Raw genomic sequence first — 15,122 nt, forward strand, 5'->3', positions numbered from 1 at the left:
TTAAATATTTTGAGGACTACACTGTGTAACTGCGATCAGATAAAGGGATAAAAATGCATCATCAATGACTTGCAAGTCAGTAGCAGTTGTACATCCAATAGAGAAATTATGGCGAATAACATTTAGCGTAACAAAGAGCTCATTAATCATGCCGTAACAGAGGAACAATATACAGTAGATAAAAGGAAATGGAATCTGTGCACCTTTACCAGAGAACTAGGCACTGGCAATAAGATGCTTATATCTTAGCTTTACTATACAAGAAACAAAGGGATGCAGGAATGGGGATCATCCCTGTGGAAAAACCAGAGTAATTAGAAGAAAGTGAAAAGACAAGGGGGGAGGAAAGTGGGAAAGGACACCAGGAGCACCCTATTGGGAGCCCCAGTGTCTCGGTGCTCACTGCTCATAGCAATGTGTAACTGGTACACATTGGTATGGAAGGGTGAACATGTTGATATCTTGTAAGTTTTTATTGATCTGGAATTATGATGTAAAATAAATAATGCTGGGCCATTTGAAATCAGAAAGACCTTTGTTTTTTTTGTTTTTTTTTATAATGTGCCAAACCTCCAACCAAAAGGGTTTGAGAGTACAGTATGTCAAGCCCAGAAGATGTGCTAGATACCTCCCGAGGCTGGTCCGCATTGCCAGCATTCCTCTAGGACCACCAGTAACAAGTGGTGGAGCATTTGTGGTGTCCGGTGAAGATTTTCAAGCCTGATTTCTGGTGTTTGTATAAGATTAATGTTTTTTGTGTATAGTAGTGAATTTTCTCTTCATGCATGGGTGTGAATTGCCGCTGTAACTCCTGTCCATTTAGTTATGTACTCAGATGTAAAGGTTTGGTTAAGCGTTAAATATGTTATAAGGAAATTGTGTGTCTGAGGGTTTCTGTTTTTTTGCATTACTTTTCAAACATGTTGAACTATCTGATAATTTGTTTGCTGTGGGTAATGGACAAATTGGGTCTTTCACCAGAACCCCAATTGTTCAAGGCATGGGTCTGAAGCTAGTTTAAGTATGGACCATTGTTGGGTATAGATGAAGTGATGAGCTCTACAGAGTCTTTGGTGAATCGAAATTTGGTAGAAGTAGTTTTACATTGCTGGTTTGAGGGCAGGATTCCCCAGTACCAAGAAAAGAGGGGAGAACAAGGGAGATATTTCATTTCTTTAGAAGAGTTTCTTAAAGATATCCCACGTGGTGCTGATGAGGGGTGGGGAGTTTTATTATGCCTCATTTCCACTGAGTGGTACGGTACGGTACGGTTCGGTTCAGTACGGTACGGTTCGGAACGGTACAACTTGTGTTTCCACTGCCAATAGTACCCTTTCATGTTAGGCGTGGTGTAGCAGGAAAGCTGTGATAGACGATTCTCTGTCAACCAATCAAAGTTCTGCATAGTGTAGCTCCACCCTGTTGGTACGGTACTAATGTGCTTGGTACCCCAACGAAAGGGTCCCAAAAAAGTGGTACGGTATGGTTCGGAATTAGGGTACCATTCACAATGGAAACGGCATAAATAGCGTACCGTACCGAACCGAACCGTACCAGAAAGCTCAGTGGAAACGGGGCATTAGTGGCCAGGAGATTGTCCTTGTACCAGGCAAAGAAGTCAGGGGGATTCCAGAGGCTACTTGTTTCAATGCTACCCATTGTTTAGAATGGCCATTGTGGCATCAGTTAATTACTCTGGTCAGGTGACAGGCTATCTGGTAGAGTGAGATATCTGGAACAACCAGGGTGTGTGTATGTGTGTGTATGATTGCGCTATTCTGATTGATAATGTGTTATATATAATGCAATCTACCAAATGTAATAGTCATGTCTTAAGAAAGTGGTCCTGTGTGCCCTTGTACCATCGTGTCAGTTTTTTGCTTTTTAAATAAGTAAAAGAGCTTTATTACATACTCTTTGGAGTGCTGGCCTTTCCCTTTTTTTTAGCAACAATCTCAAAAGATTTAATACTATGAAAACTTTGCAGTTTTTTGTGTTTTAGCTATATATGGCTGTATATAGAGCTGTTTTTTTGCATAATATGGAATCACTCTGCAGGCGATATGAAGAGTAGGAACCTCTGATCTACTTTGTACTTTGAAATATGCAACTTAGATTGCTAGTCCAAGGGCATCTATATTACAAAGGTCAGGCACGACTATACCACTGTGTGCCACATCATCAATATAATATGCTATATCCTACTGCCACATTCACTTTGTGACTGGAGGACACCAAGGATGAGTAGGGGGTCCATGCTCCATAAGACAATTGGGATGGGATACCTACTGCATACTCTGCATTCTATGGACCACAGAGGCAATCATCTGAAAGCTTTCAATTGTAACAGAATGGGTAGATTCACTGAAAATGTAAATTCCGGTCGACCAGTTTACTCATTACTATTAGTATGTAACTGTATGTTGTCTTCATAATTACCAAAAGAATACCATAGAAGATATTCAATCAATACTGTCATTTTAAAAGTGATACCCTGGTGGGAGGCTGTTGCAGTGCAAACAATGATGGAAGGAAATGAGCCAGAGATTGGAAATAATTGGTTCAGAATACTGGGGCACTCACAAATGGTGTTACAGAGAATATGATGATATGTTGTTAGAAGTCAACATAGTTAAAATGGATGCACATATTACCTGGAACTAGTTATGCATAGTTGTTTATTTACCAAAGTCAAATAAGCTTGTCAGTTTGTAAAGGGAATTAGGGAATTTTCCCTTAGCTTAGTCAGTGAGGTGAAGCTCTGCCACAAACATGTGCAGGCAAAAATAATTTTATTTTGTTCTCATTTCTCGATTGGGTATCTTTTGCAAAGAGAATTGTCACTTAGCTAAGAGTAAATTCCCTTGAATAGTGAACAGCCTATTTCTTTTAGTAAATCGAACCCTATGGTGTTGGTGCTTTTATGTAACCTTTTTTACCTTTACATTCCCCCAATGCTAAACAGTCAGTAAGGGTAGAGAGTGTGTACTGATGAGCATGGGATGGCCTTAATTTACTATGAGTAAGGATTGGATCTATTTTCGCCTAGGAAAATAGGTATATTTCAAGGGGCCTATACCGAAGTAGTACTCAGAAAAAATAAGTTTACTGTAGGGTCATGTTATATCCAGATGTTGTGAGATACTCTTGATGTAAAATATGCAATTTGTTGTTACATTGGTACTGTGTAGATTGTAGAACATTAAACTTAATTTCTTAGCATGTTTCATAGAAGAGTTACTTGTGTTGCCCCATAATCACCAATTCAGTTCCACCCTGCAATGCAGAATTAGAGCTAGAAAATACAATAAATGTTAGAATCTCAATGGTGGGTAATGTGCAATACAGGGAGGTAATATTTATCAAATGTTGATAAATAGGGCCCACCATGTCATGGTGGGATGTTACATGGGTATGGTAAATTATACTTTGACAAAGTAATGCATGAAAACTACACTCAAGATTTGCATATCTTTAAATTTGTATGATTATATAATGTAGCTAATGTAGCCATATTTATGGCTCCTGATGAAGCAGCTGTTGGTTATCACCAATTTCTGAAACGCGTTTCCTTGCCTACAGTCTATGCAGTCTTTATATTAAACCTGTCTTTCTAAATATTATTGGATGTTATTGGATGTAACAGGTTTTTTATATGTTTGTATTTCTAATAAAATTATATATTTTTTATTTATTGGTGCTTATTTGTTTTTTTTTTTTTACAACTCCATACCCTTTAAAGTCCTAGTGTATTGGGAAACAACATGACTAGGTCCCACTGACCATGCTGTGGTTCTTGTTTCCCTCTCTCTATTCTTCTTGTATGATTATATAAGTCAGTATTAAAACATGATTTAGCTCCTGTTAGTGCTCGATAATGTTGGTATTATTATTATTCATTTTATTATTTATGTTTTTTTTATTATTTTTCAATTTTTTTCACTTAATTTATTTGATTTATGTATAGCACTGTATGATATAAGTGTCTTCTAGGGGCAGAATACAAAATTAGAATTAATTCTCATTCCAGGGCTCGCTTTTTCTCATAGATTACCATTTATCAGCAAATAGTCAATGGCTAAATATGTTACATTTCTTCTCTTTTACCTTCTGCTTTATTAACAGTTCCAGAAACCTCAAGAGCATTATCCACCATTCCGATTTGGAACTGTCCCAAATGGGAGCACCGAGCGTAATATTCGTACCAACTATCCTGACATGCATAGTTATATGGTGCGCTACAATCAGCGATCAGTGGAGGATGCTCTTGCCAGCTTAAAGGCTGGGTGAGTACTACGTTAGGACCCAGATCGAAGACCCTGATTGGCTGCATAAAAGCCTTGACCAATAAAATGTAAAATTATGTAATTGCATAAATATTTTCACTATTATTTTATTTCTTATTTCTTGAAGTTTTGTAGAATCTAAGATAATTGAAATGCTTCAAATACTTATGGAATCTGAAATTATATAATAATAAGACCTGAAACACTAATATTAACACATAAAACATTTTTACTATATGACACATTTTGCAGCAACAGATATTTGGAACCATGATTCTATTACCTGCCTAACTGTACAATTAAAACACATATGGTTTCATACAGGGGTCTCCAATCTATGACCTGGGTGCCCAATCCGTCTCACTGCAAGATACACTACTCCAAAAAATTTAAAGGAACACTTTTTACCAGATTATAGCATCAAGTAAACTTCTGGGGTATTAATCTGGCCAGTTAAGTAGCAGAGGGGGGTTGTTAATCAGTTTCAGCTGCTTGAAATTATGCTGATTACAAAAGCTCCAAGTAAAACATCTAAAATCATTTAAAGGATAACTTCACTTTTATAGGGAAAAAAAATAGCAAATAAAGAAAAAATAATATAGTGTATACAATTGCGACACGAATCATATTGTAATTGAATGTTATTATAAATTACCTTTCCTTTTCAAGCTTCAGCTCTGTCATTTTCTGAAAACGCAATGCAATATGGCTACCTGGAGGTGTTCTGTACACAGAATGTGTACAGAACACTTCCCAGAAACATAATTTCCTGCTTGTGTGATTGGCTCATCAATTTTCCCAGAAGTCTGCCTAAGATACAAGTCAGATTTCTGGCATCCCCTGCAACGAAAATGTAATTTTTGGTGAGATACTCCCAATAGGAAATTGTGTCTAAAGGGATGCCGTTCCAGCATCTTTCCTCATTAGAGCTCTGCAGGTGCACAGCTGATTGATAATTTTGAAACCACTCCCACATGGACACACTTTCCCACATGGACACAGACAAACACACCGTGATTTTTTTCAGAATAACAAAAGGTAGGAATCTGCAACAAAGTTTGTTATAATCCCTGTACATTGATCACCCAGATGGGAATGTTTTTTTCTCAACAAAAGTGGAGTTACTCTTTAAATTTTATTAAATTATTTATAAAAACTTATAACATGAGGTGTAATAGAATCACTCTAACATATATGAATAAAACTACAACACTAGCAGCGCTAATAGTGCACACAGGCAATGTACTAATACACCACTGTAGATGACCTTCATAAGAATGAACCGTTTTGTCAACAGATAAGGAGTCTCTAGTGAAAATCAATTTGAATCCAGTCTGGCTCTAGCCGATCAAAAGGGAAGGTTGTGAAGGATTACTATATCTTCCAATAGACCTCCACCAACCACAGGTGCTCCCCGTCACTCTGGACACTCACCAGACAGTTGATCACAGCTCGCCTATAAGACTCAAAAGGATCATCAGATCTTGCATCTCCTCACTACTGCATCCAGGTTTCTTATGAAGGTCATCTACAGTGGTGTATCAGTACATTGCCTGTGTGCACTATTAGCGCTCCTAGTGTTGTAGTTTTATTCATATATGTTAGAGTGATTCTATTACACCTCATGTTATATTGTTATGCCATATAGCAGCAGCTGCGACCCATACTGAGGGTCTTGTTTCAAAACAATTTTATTTATTTCATCAATTTTTAGCGCTGGGTGAGTGAGTATTGCATTGTTGTAGCGATTATTGTGCTTTTCTTACTCCAGCTTTTATATTTATAAAAACTGATTTTTTTAGACCATGAATATTTGTAAAATATATGATGTGGCCGTCTTACTAATAAGTTTGGAAATCCTTTATTTATTAAAAGGATACCACACACCTTTGCGTTTGCAAGTATGACGTATTACTCTACCTGTTCCTTCTCTGTGCTTTGAGAGCTGTCATCACAAACCGAGACTGGTGTACACATTGCTATGTCTGCAGTGTTACCAGAAACAAAGAATGAGAATAAGGAAGGTACTGTATCTATGCCACATACCTGTTTGATTCAGTTGTTGCAGTGTCAAGAGCCATGAATGATTTCTCACCTTCACTCATACAATATACTCTATAGATCAGGGATCTTCAAACTACGGTCCTCCAGCTTTTGCAGAAGTACACATTCCATGAGGCATTGTAAAACTCTGACATTCACAGCTATGACTAGGCATGATGGGAATTTTAGTTCCTGAACAACTGGAGTGCCATAGTTTGAAGACCCCTGTTATAGAAAATCAGAACTCTAACTGTTTGAAACAGACATACCCTGCATTGTTCAGCTAGGACTATCCCTAAATATCATGTGATTCCAGATAGCCATCTATGGAAAGTAGAATGAATCTAGAGGGCCATCCTTGCTCTTGTTCCTGGTCTGCAGATTTCTGTTGTCTAGCTGAACTCATGCATAGAAATTTTGCTCCTAGCAGTTTGTGATCTGTCTCTGCCGAGATTACATGACTGCAGCCAAGAGCCATCTTCCAGATCGCCCATTGTATATATATATACGTCATTACTTTGACATTATATACCGTGGTTATGGCAGCAGTTAGCTGCCATAACCACAGTATTTTTTATACAACGACGATCCTCTTTCACATGAAAGTGGTCATGGGGGCAGATTCTCTAGGGGATCATTTTATGGGCAGTGAGAGAGGTGCCCTTCCACTTCCCTGTCGTTTCCCCAACTTACTGGAGCTGTTGGTAGCGGCAGGAATGATCCGATCCAGTGGAGTAATGGGCAGGAAGTCAAATGCCCTTGGAAGACCGAGAAAAGGTCTTAACCACTTAAGCCCCGGAAGATTTTACCCCCTTCCTGACCAGGGGGTATTTTGCGATTCGGCACTGCGTGAATTTAATGGACAATTGCGCGGTCGTGCGACGCTGTACCTAAACGAATTTGACGTCCTTTTTTTTCCCACAAACAGAGCTTTCTTTTGGTGGTATGTGATCACCTGTACGATTTTTTGATCATGCGCTATAAACAAAAAAAGAGCGTCAATTTTGCAAAAATAACAATATTGTTCACATTTTTTTATATGAAATTCCCCCCAAAAAAATGTAAAAATCAAAATTTTTTAACATTTTCGGCCAATTTGTTTTATGCTACATATGTTTGGTAAAAAAAATCGCAAAAAGCGTATTGTGATTGGTTTGTGCAAAAGTTATCGCGTTTACTAACAAAGGGAAAGATTTTTGTCATTTTTGTTGTTTTTTTTTAACGCGTAATGGCGGCGATCTGCGATTTTTTTTGCGGTATTGCAACATTGCGGCGGACAGATCGGACCCTTGACTGACATTTTTGACACTTTTGGGGTTATCAGTGACATTACTGCAGTAATCAGTGCTATACATATGCACTGTTACTGCAAAATTACACTGGTAGTGAAGGGGTTAACTTTATTTGAGAGGGAGGGGCTGTGTGTGTCCCTAGGGGCGTGATTCTAACTGTGATTGGCTGTCTGTTGAGCTGTAGAAACAGTGATCAACGGTTCTACATAGTAGAACCGTGTGATCACAGTTTCTACACAGGGGAGAATGACAGGCGGCTTGTTTACACAAGCTGCCTGACTTTCTCCCTCTGCAGCGGCGATCGCAGAGTGACCGGCGGACATCGGGTCCGCCGGTCACATGCGCGGGGGGGTCCGTGACCTTGCGGGAGCTGGAGCGTGCCTCCGGCGGCGCGCGCTCGCTCCCTAGACCCTCACAGGCTAGCGACGTAGACCTACGTCACTTTGCCTGTGAGGGGCTGACTGCCGACGTAGATAGTCGTGCGGCAGTCGGCAAGTGGTTAAAGGGCCCATTTTTTTTTTTGTAGGCAAATGTAAAATGGCTTTTTTTTTTTGCTTTTAAGTGTAAATGAGATCTTGCCTAAGGCACCTTTCACACATGCTGTCCATTTGTCCATTTTACATCCATCCGTTGACAGATGAAAAACGGACATCAATGCATCTCTATGAAAAAAACGGATGTAAATGGATGATCATTAATTTACACCAGTTTACATGCGCATCAGTCATCGTCCATTTTTTTAAAACTGATCAAAGCTCTATTTTTCTTCCGTTTAAAAAAGGGATCGGAGAAAAAACGGTTGGAAACTGACAAATGGTGAGTTTTTCATCTGTTTTTTGTATTGGTAGTGGATGTAAACCAAACTGATAAAAAACTGATGAGCACTGATAAAAAACTGATGAGCACTAATGAAAACCCGATGAAAAACTGATGGATACTTCACCCATTTTGACGGGACTGAACTGATGTAATGAATGGTCCGCATGTGTGAAAGGGGCCTAAGACAAAATTAATGTAAACAAAGCAGTGTAGGCCCTGGCCTAAGACTCTTATGACAACTCTCAAAGCTCACGGAAAGAAAAGGAAGGGGTGAGGCCTCGTTTACAATAGTGGTGGAGAGGTAGTAAAAAGGGTTGGTTGGGCTGCTGTTTTTCAGCCCCCAATAGCCCACCTCAACATAACTGAATGACCGGAAGGGCTGGTGCACATGATGTAGCGAGAAGTCACCACACCTCAAGTCAATAGGACCATCCTGCAACCATGTATAACATGGCTGGCTTTTATTAATTAAAGCAGGTGTCCAGGAGGCAACATATTGCCCTAAGCTGCCTGTTTAAAACACTAACAACCTCAGATTGTATTTCAGAGGGCACTGCAAGTGTAAATGAGGCCTACTCTAATTGTTATATTTGTAAGGCTGCTTAGTTTCCTAATAAAGCTATTAAATAGCTAAGATACCCTTTAACACTGTGTTTATATTAAAATACAGTACATAGCCTCCCAGCATAAGTGTCCAACTCACAATTTTACTTGAGTATAAATGAGTATTGTATAGATTGTTATGCATATTGTATTCTAATGGCAGGCTATATATTTTTACAGGAAGCAAAGCAGACCCTTAACATTTGATATAAATGGTGGGCCATTACCATTTACATGTTGGCTTTCTTCCAAAATGTGCAGAGCAGTCATATTTGCTTTTCTGCTTCTCTTCTTTTCTCTTATGGTAGAAAGTTGGATGCCTTTATCTACGATGCAGCAGTGCTGAATTACATGGCAGGAAAGGACGAAGGCTGTAAACTGGTAACCATTGGAAGTGGCAAAGTCTTTGCTACAACAGGTTATGGTATTGCTCTGCAGAAGAACTCGCGATGGAAGCGTCCCATTGATCTTGCACTGCTGCAGTTTCTAGGGGATGGTGAGTATTAGAGTCAGTTTTACATAAAGTGGGTCTTCGAAAAAAGCATAGGGAGCCAGCAGGTGTGCTTTGCTGGTCCTACAATCTGGGACACACAATAGAAAGTCATTTTTTTTTTTTATAAAAAGTTATCATTGTCCCTATGGGCAGTGCTGCCTATGGAATCACTTAAACTTTAGCCAGAACCTCTGTTAGATTTCAGTAGATTGAGGAAAAGTGAAAACTTCTGTTAGGTTCTTATTGCGTCCCTGTCAAACTGAAGAGATTCCTACCCAACTTTATGTCCACATTAAACCCAGACTAAGAAAATGACTTAACCTTACAGTTGTTTAAACCTACCCCAGCTTTCTAAATAAATGTACCTTTGCCGCTGATACCTCTTCATTAAAAGCCTAACAGAGGTATCTTTTCATCTCTTTTCACTACTCTATTCACAACTTAAAAAGTAATTTTTGATTAAAGTTTGGCATTAAAAAATGATCTCAAGGCTGATGTAAAAAAATTATATTATTGTTGTTATAATTTTTTTCAAATAGTCATGCAATTAGCGTAAGTGTCTGACTTTGTTAGCTGATATCCACTGTATAACAGCATTCAGGATGGCAGAGGGAAGGTCAGTGCAAAGAGCACGCACATCTGCTGACAGCACCAGAGAGCAAAGGTAGCAGAGAGATGACCTCATCAGAGATTCTGGCTATGCTGTCTAAGAGGGGTTCCTGGATCACAAGACTTGCTGCCCATTATTTCAGCTTTTTTGGGTAGTAAAATGCTGCAGTATGTGTAGTCATCCTGTGCATTTAGCTGTTTGCCTGGAACTTAGCTTCAAAAATGAGAGAAGCTAGGGAATACAAGGCAAGGTAAGAACCTAATTTATTGCTGCAGGAGAAAACATTCATATTTTTTTCATTAAAGTCTAGGCTTCACACTCCTCCCTTCCCTAAGTTCTTCTAGTTTGTTTTTATGTTTTTTTCTTTCCACTTTTAAACCGAGCTGGATGGACCTTACTAATGTAGGACATAATAGCATCAGCATCCGTCTCTGCACCAGTACGTTGTGAATAAAGAGCATAATGGTGATGTCCCCTCAGGAGGCGGCCCAAGTTGCCCTGCAATCACAGAGAGTCCTCAGTCCCAGAAGACTGAAAACATATTGTTGTCAAGAAGTATTACAGGAGACAGGGCCTGATTAAACATGCATGATATAGCCTGGAGTTGGGTTTTAACTAGTTTAGCTCTTTGGGCATACTATGTACGTCCAAAGAGTGAACCTTTAATCACAAGTTGATGGCTGCAGCGGCAGCCATCAGCTTGTGTGTGTTTTGTTTAGCTGACTACCAGCTTCAAAGGGAAAGCAATGCTGTAGCTCCATGGCTGCTGATCACTTTAACAGAGCCGGCGGCGTCGTGCCTCCCCCCCCCTCCTCCTGTGGTTAACAGACTGTCCCGCGCTTACCGATACCCGGGAACATAAGCGCCGGGGGGGGGGGGGGAGAGATTGCAGTGAGACAGAGGCAAATCCATGCCTCGATCTCACATGCAAACAATGAAACTGGAAGTATTGTCACTTTTGGTTTCATATGCACCCCTTTCTTGCCATTACAGCCAGGAGACACATCTAACCAAGCCAATCTGTGCTTGGTTAGATGGTGTGAAGGGCAGGGGAGACATTGGGATCTATTAGACCCCTAATGTCTCCATAAAGAGAAAAGAAAAAATTAAAAAAATAAATTAATAAAATATATGAACCACTTCAATACAGGGCACTTTCACCCCCTTCCTGCCCAGACCAATTTTCAGCTTTCAGTGCTCTCACACTTTGAATGACAATTACTCAGCCATGCAACACTGTACCTATATAGAATTTGAGTCCTTTTTTTCACACAACTAGAGCTTTCTTTTGGTGGTATTTAATCACAACTGGGTTTTTTATTTTTTGTGCTATAAATTAAAAAACACTGGAAAGTTTGTGAAAAACCTAATTTTTCTTTGTTTCGTCAAAAAAAATTTAAAATTAGTAAATTTTCTTTACAAATTTTGACTAGCATTTATACTGCTGCATATCTTTGGTAAACATAACCCAAATAAGTATATATTATTTGGTCTTTGTGAAAGGTATACAGTCTACAAGCTATGGTGCCAATCATTAAAAATTGATCACGCCTGATGTAGATGGCCTATCTCATTTCTTGAGACACTAACAAGCTAGGAAAGTACAAATAGCCCCCAAATTACCCCTTATTGGAAAGTAGACATTCCAAGATATTTAGTTAGAGGCATGTTGAGTTTTTTGAAGTTGTCATTTTTTCTCACAATTCTTTGCAATATGAAGACTATTTATTTATTTATTTTTACAAAATTGTCAAATTAACAGGTTATTGCTCTCACACAGCATATGCATACTTGCAACTACACCCCAAAACACATTCTTCTACTTCTTCTGAGTATGGCGATACCACTTGTGTGAGACATTTTCACAGCCCAGCCACATACAGGAGCCCAACGTGCAGGGAGCACCGTCAGGTGTTCTAGGGACATAAATTACACATATAATGTCCTGAAGGCCCAAGAGCAGGACAATGGAAACGCCCAGAAAATGACCCCATTTTGGAAAGAAAACACCCCAAAGTATAATCTTCAAGGCATAATAAGTCTTTTAAACATGTCATTTTTTTCCACAAGTTTTTGGAAAATGTGGAAAGAAAATGAAAACGTATTTTTATTTACACAAAGTTGTCCATTTATACAATATTTCTAACACATAGCATGTACATAGCAAAAATTGTACCCCCAAAATACATTCTGCTACTCCTACGATACCACATGTGTGAGACTTTTAGACAGCCTGTCCACATACAGAGGCTCAACATCCAAGTAGCACCGTGTTCTAAGAACATAAAACACACATCAAATTTCCTGACAACCTCATTTTTGAAGGCCCTTCATATTTCTAACACATAGCATGTACATACCAAGAATTACACTACACATTACATTTATTTTATTGAGGAAAGGGGGAAAAAAGTATTACCTGTGGTTTTAGTGGTGCAGTTGTCCACAGAGGAGAGCATCCAGGCAGCAGGAAGGGACATGCTTAGTGACAACAATAGTAATTATTCAGGCAGCAGGCAGGAATATTGTCTATAGTCAGTACTGCAATATTGTCAGCACAGCCAAAGCATTTGTCCAAAGGATCTGTCCAGGCAGAGACATGGTCAGCACAGCGATAATATTGGTCCTGGTACACTGTTACCTGCAGACACTCATTGTACCACTCTCCAGTCCTTCATAAACATACTGCCTCTTACTACAGCTAATTATTTCCATAGTACACGTAGCAGGCAGAGGTGTGGTAAGTTTATGCGGCAGGCAGAGGTATGATGGCAGTAAGTTAGCAGCAGGCTGAGGGCCTCAGTCAGGTAAGACCTGGGCACAGGGGTAGAGGCTTCTCCCACCTGAATCTCTTTGAAGACTCCGTACTCCAGACCCTAATCTGGAAATTACAAAACCTGGAGAGAACCAAAAAAATTGTTTTCTACATCCGGAACAACAATTAGGGAGCCCCTCACATATGTGAGACCCCTGTGTACTACAGTAGCAGGGCAACAGATCAGTCCAAGCGGTAGGCAGAAGCATGGTTGATAAAACAGGCCAGGGTCAGTTGACGTGAAAGCAGTCCAAACAGTAGGCAGAGGCATAGTCGAAAAACAGGCCAGGGTCAGTTTACGTGGGAGGCAGTGGCATGGTTATTTGAGGAAACATGGAAAATGGTCAGCACACATGTTGAAAATCGGGAAATGATTAAAAATATGGGCTAATATTTTAGGGATGTGTGATGAAGTCGGAAGCATTCTCCAATGCACTGGCTGGATTGGGAGGGACTCTGGGGACAATGGTAGCTGTATTCTACAAAATCCTCTTTTGCTGCATACCCGACATCTTTTTTAGCGTCTTTGGTCTGCTTTAGATGGTGGAATGTTGTCCGGGAAGTGGCGCTCATGAAGTCGGCTAACAGCATCAGAGCGAAGGTTTTCTGGGGGGTGTATTTGTTGATAGATGAGGGACGTGACAAGTTCTTTGATTAATTTTAGGAAGGGGGTGGGGCTTTCCATGGATTTGGTGTAGATAATATATGCATTATAAATGGCCAAATTAATTAAATAAATTGCTACTTTCTTGTACCAACAACGGGACATCCTTGTTGCCAAATAGGGCTGAACCATTTGGTCATTGAAATCCAACCCCCCCCCATGTAAAGATTATATTCTTGGATGCATGTTGGCTTTTGAATAGGACCTTGTCTTCTGTGAACCTCAACTGTAGTGTCATTATGGATTGTGGACATCATGTATACATTACTGCTATCCTTCCACCTCAAGGCCAGCACTTCGTTGCTTCTCAAAGCTGCTTTTTACCCCCTTCAGAATTGTTTGTTGACCAAAGATTGTGGGAAGCCCTTCCTGTTCTTTCTGGTGGTTTCACAGGCCAGGATTTTGCAAGGTGTAGGTGTTTGAAAAGTGGCAGGCTGGTATAGTAGTTATCCAGGTATGTATGATAACCTTTGTTCAGCAGTGGGTATGCCAGGTCCCATACACTTTTTACAGTTGTGCCCATGTAGGCCGGGCACTCAGGGGGCTGGAGCTGGGAATCTCTTCCTTCATATATGTGGGACACATACAGATATCTCGTGGCTCTTTCACATGTACATTTTGACCCCGTATTTAGTCCTTTTGCTAGGAATATATTGTTTTTATTCCTAGCCAGCCTGTAAAGTGTACCAGGAACTCATCCACACATATGTTCTGATCAGGGACATAAAGTTCTACAAATCTTTGGGGGAAAAAAATGTATGAATGGGGGAATTTTACATAATATGTCATAATTTGGATGGTTTCCGGGAGGGTACTTGGTGTTGTCGCTGAAGTGAGGAAGGGCATAATCATCTTATATCGGGACCTTGACTTTACGGCAGAATAAATGGGGATGTGGTGGATGGGGTTGGTGGACCAATAGGCATGTCCTTCATTCTTTTTTGTAAGCCCCATGTTTATAGTGAGGCCCATAAACAATTTGAACTCCTCCAAAGTCAAATCTCTCTACTCAAACGTACAGGCATGGGATGATTGGGGGTTGTTTGCAATATACTGCTGAGCATAGAGATTGGTCTGGTCCACAATAAATTGCAGCAAACTGTTGGGCAAAAATAAATAAAGAAAATTCATTTCTGAGAAATTCTTAGGATTGGCCTGCACACCTGGCTGTGTGATAAAAGTGGGAATGCTTGCTGATCCTGAGTTGGAAAGCAGCCATGTTGGATTGGCAAAGCATCTGGGAGGTATGTAATGGCCCTGACTCTTGGGGGATGTGACACTCCAGTGCTGGTAGTTGGGGGATTTGAAATTCCTGCGCTGGTACTTGGGGGTGATACTGGAGCACTGTTGCTGGGCCTGGGCATTTGATCCTGGGGTGTATCGCTGGTGGCAGTGCTGGTACTGGGCCTGAACATTTGATCCTTGGGTCTATCGCTGGTGGCAGTGCCGGTACTGGGCCTGGGCATTTGATCCTGGGGTCTATTGCTGGTGATTGCC

The 15,122-nt window shown here is 40.1% G+C and overlaps 1 protein-coding gene across 3 annotated transcripts in view; it reads left to right on the forward strand.

Moving 5' to 3' along the window:
- The window catches only part of GRIN2C (glutamate ionotropic receptor NMDA type subunit 2C), a 240,164-nt gene that overhangs the window by 164,907 nt on the left and 60,135 nt on the right, over positions 1-15,122 (forward strand). For all 3 annotated transcript variants that reach the window (XM_082271610.1, XM_082271611.1, XM_082271612.1), the window contains 2 exons: positions 4,126-4,286; positions 9,352-9,539. In XM_082271610.1, the coding sequence (XP_082127736.1) occupies positions 4,126-4,286; positions 9,352-9,539 (349 nt within the window). The remainder of the gene's footprint in view (positions 1-4,125; positions 4,287-9,351; positions 9,540-15,122) is intronic.

Source organism: Pelophylax lessonae (genome assembly GCF_965119305.1).
Source record: "Pelophylax lessonae genome assembly, chromosome: 11".
NCBI classification, from domain to species: Eukaryota; Metazoa; Chordata; class Amphibia; order Anura; family Ranidae; genus Pelophylax; species Pelophylax lessonae.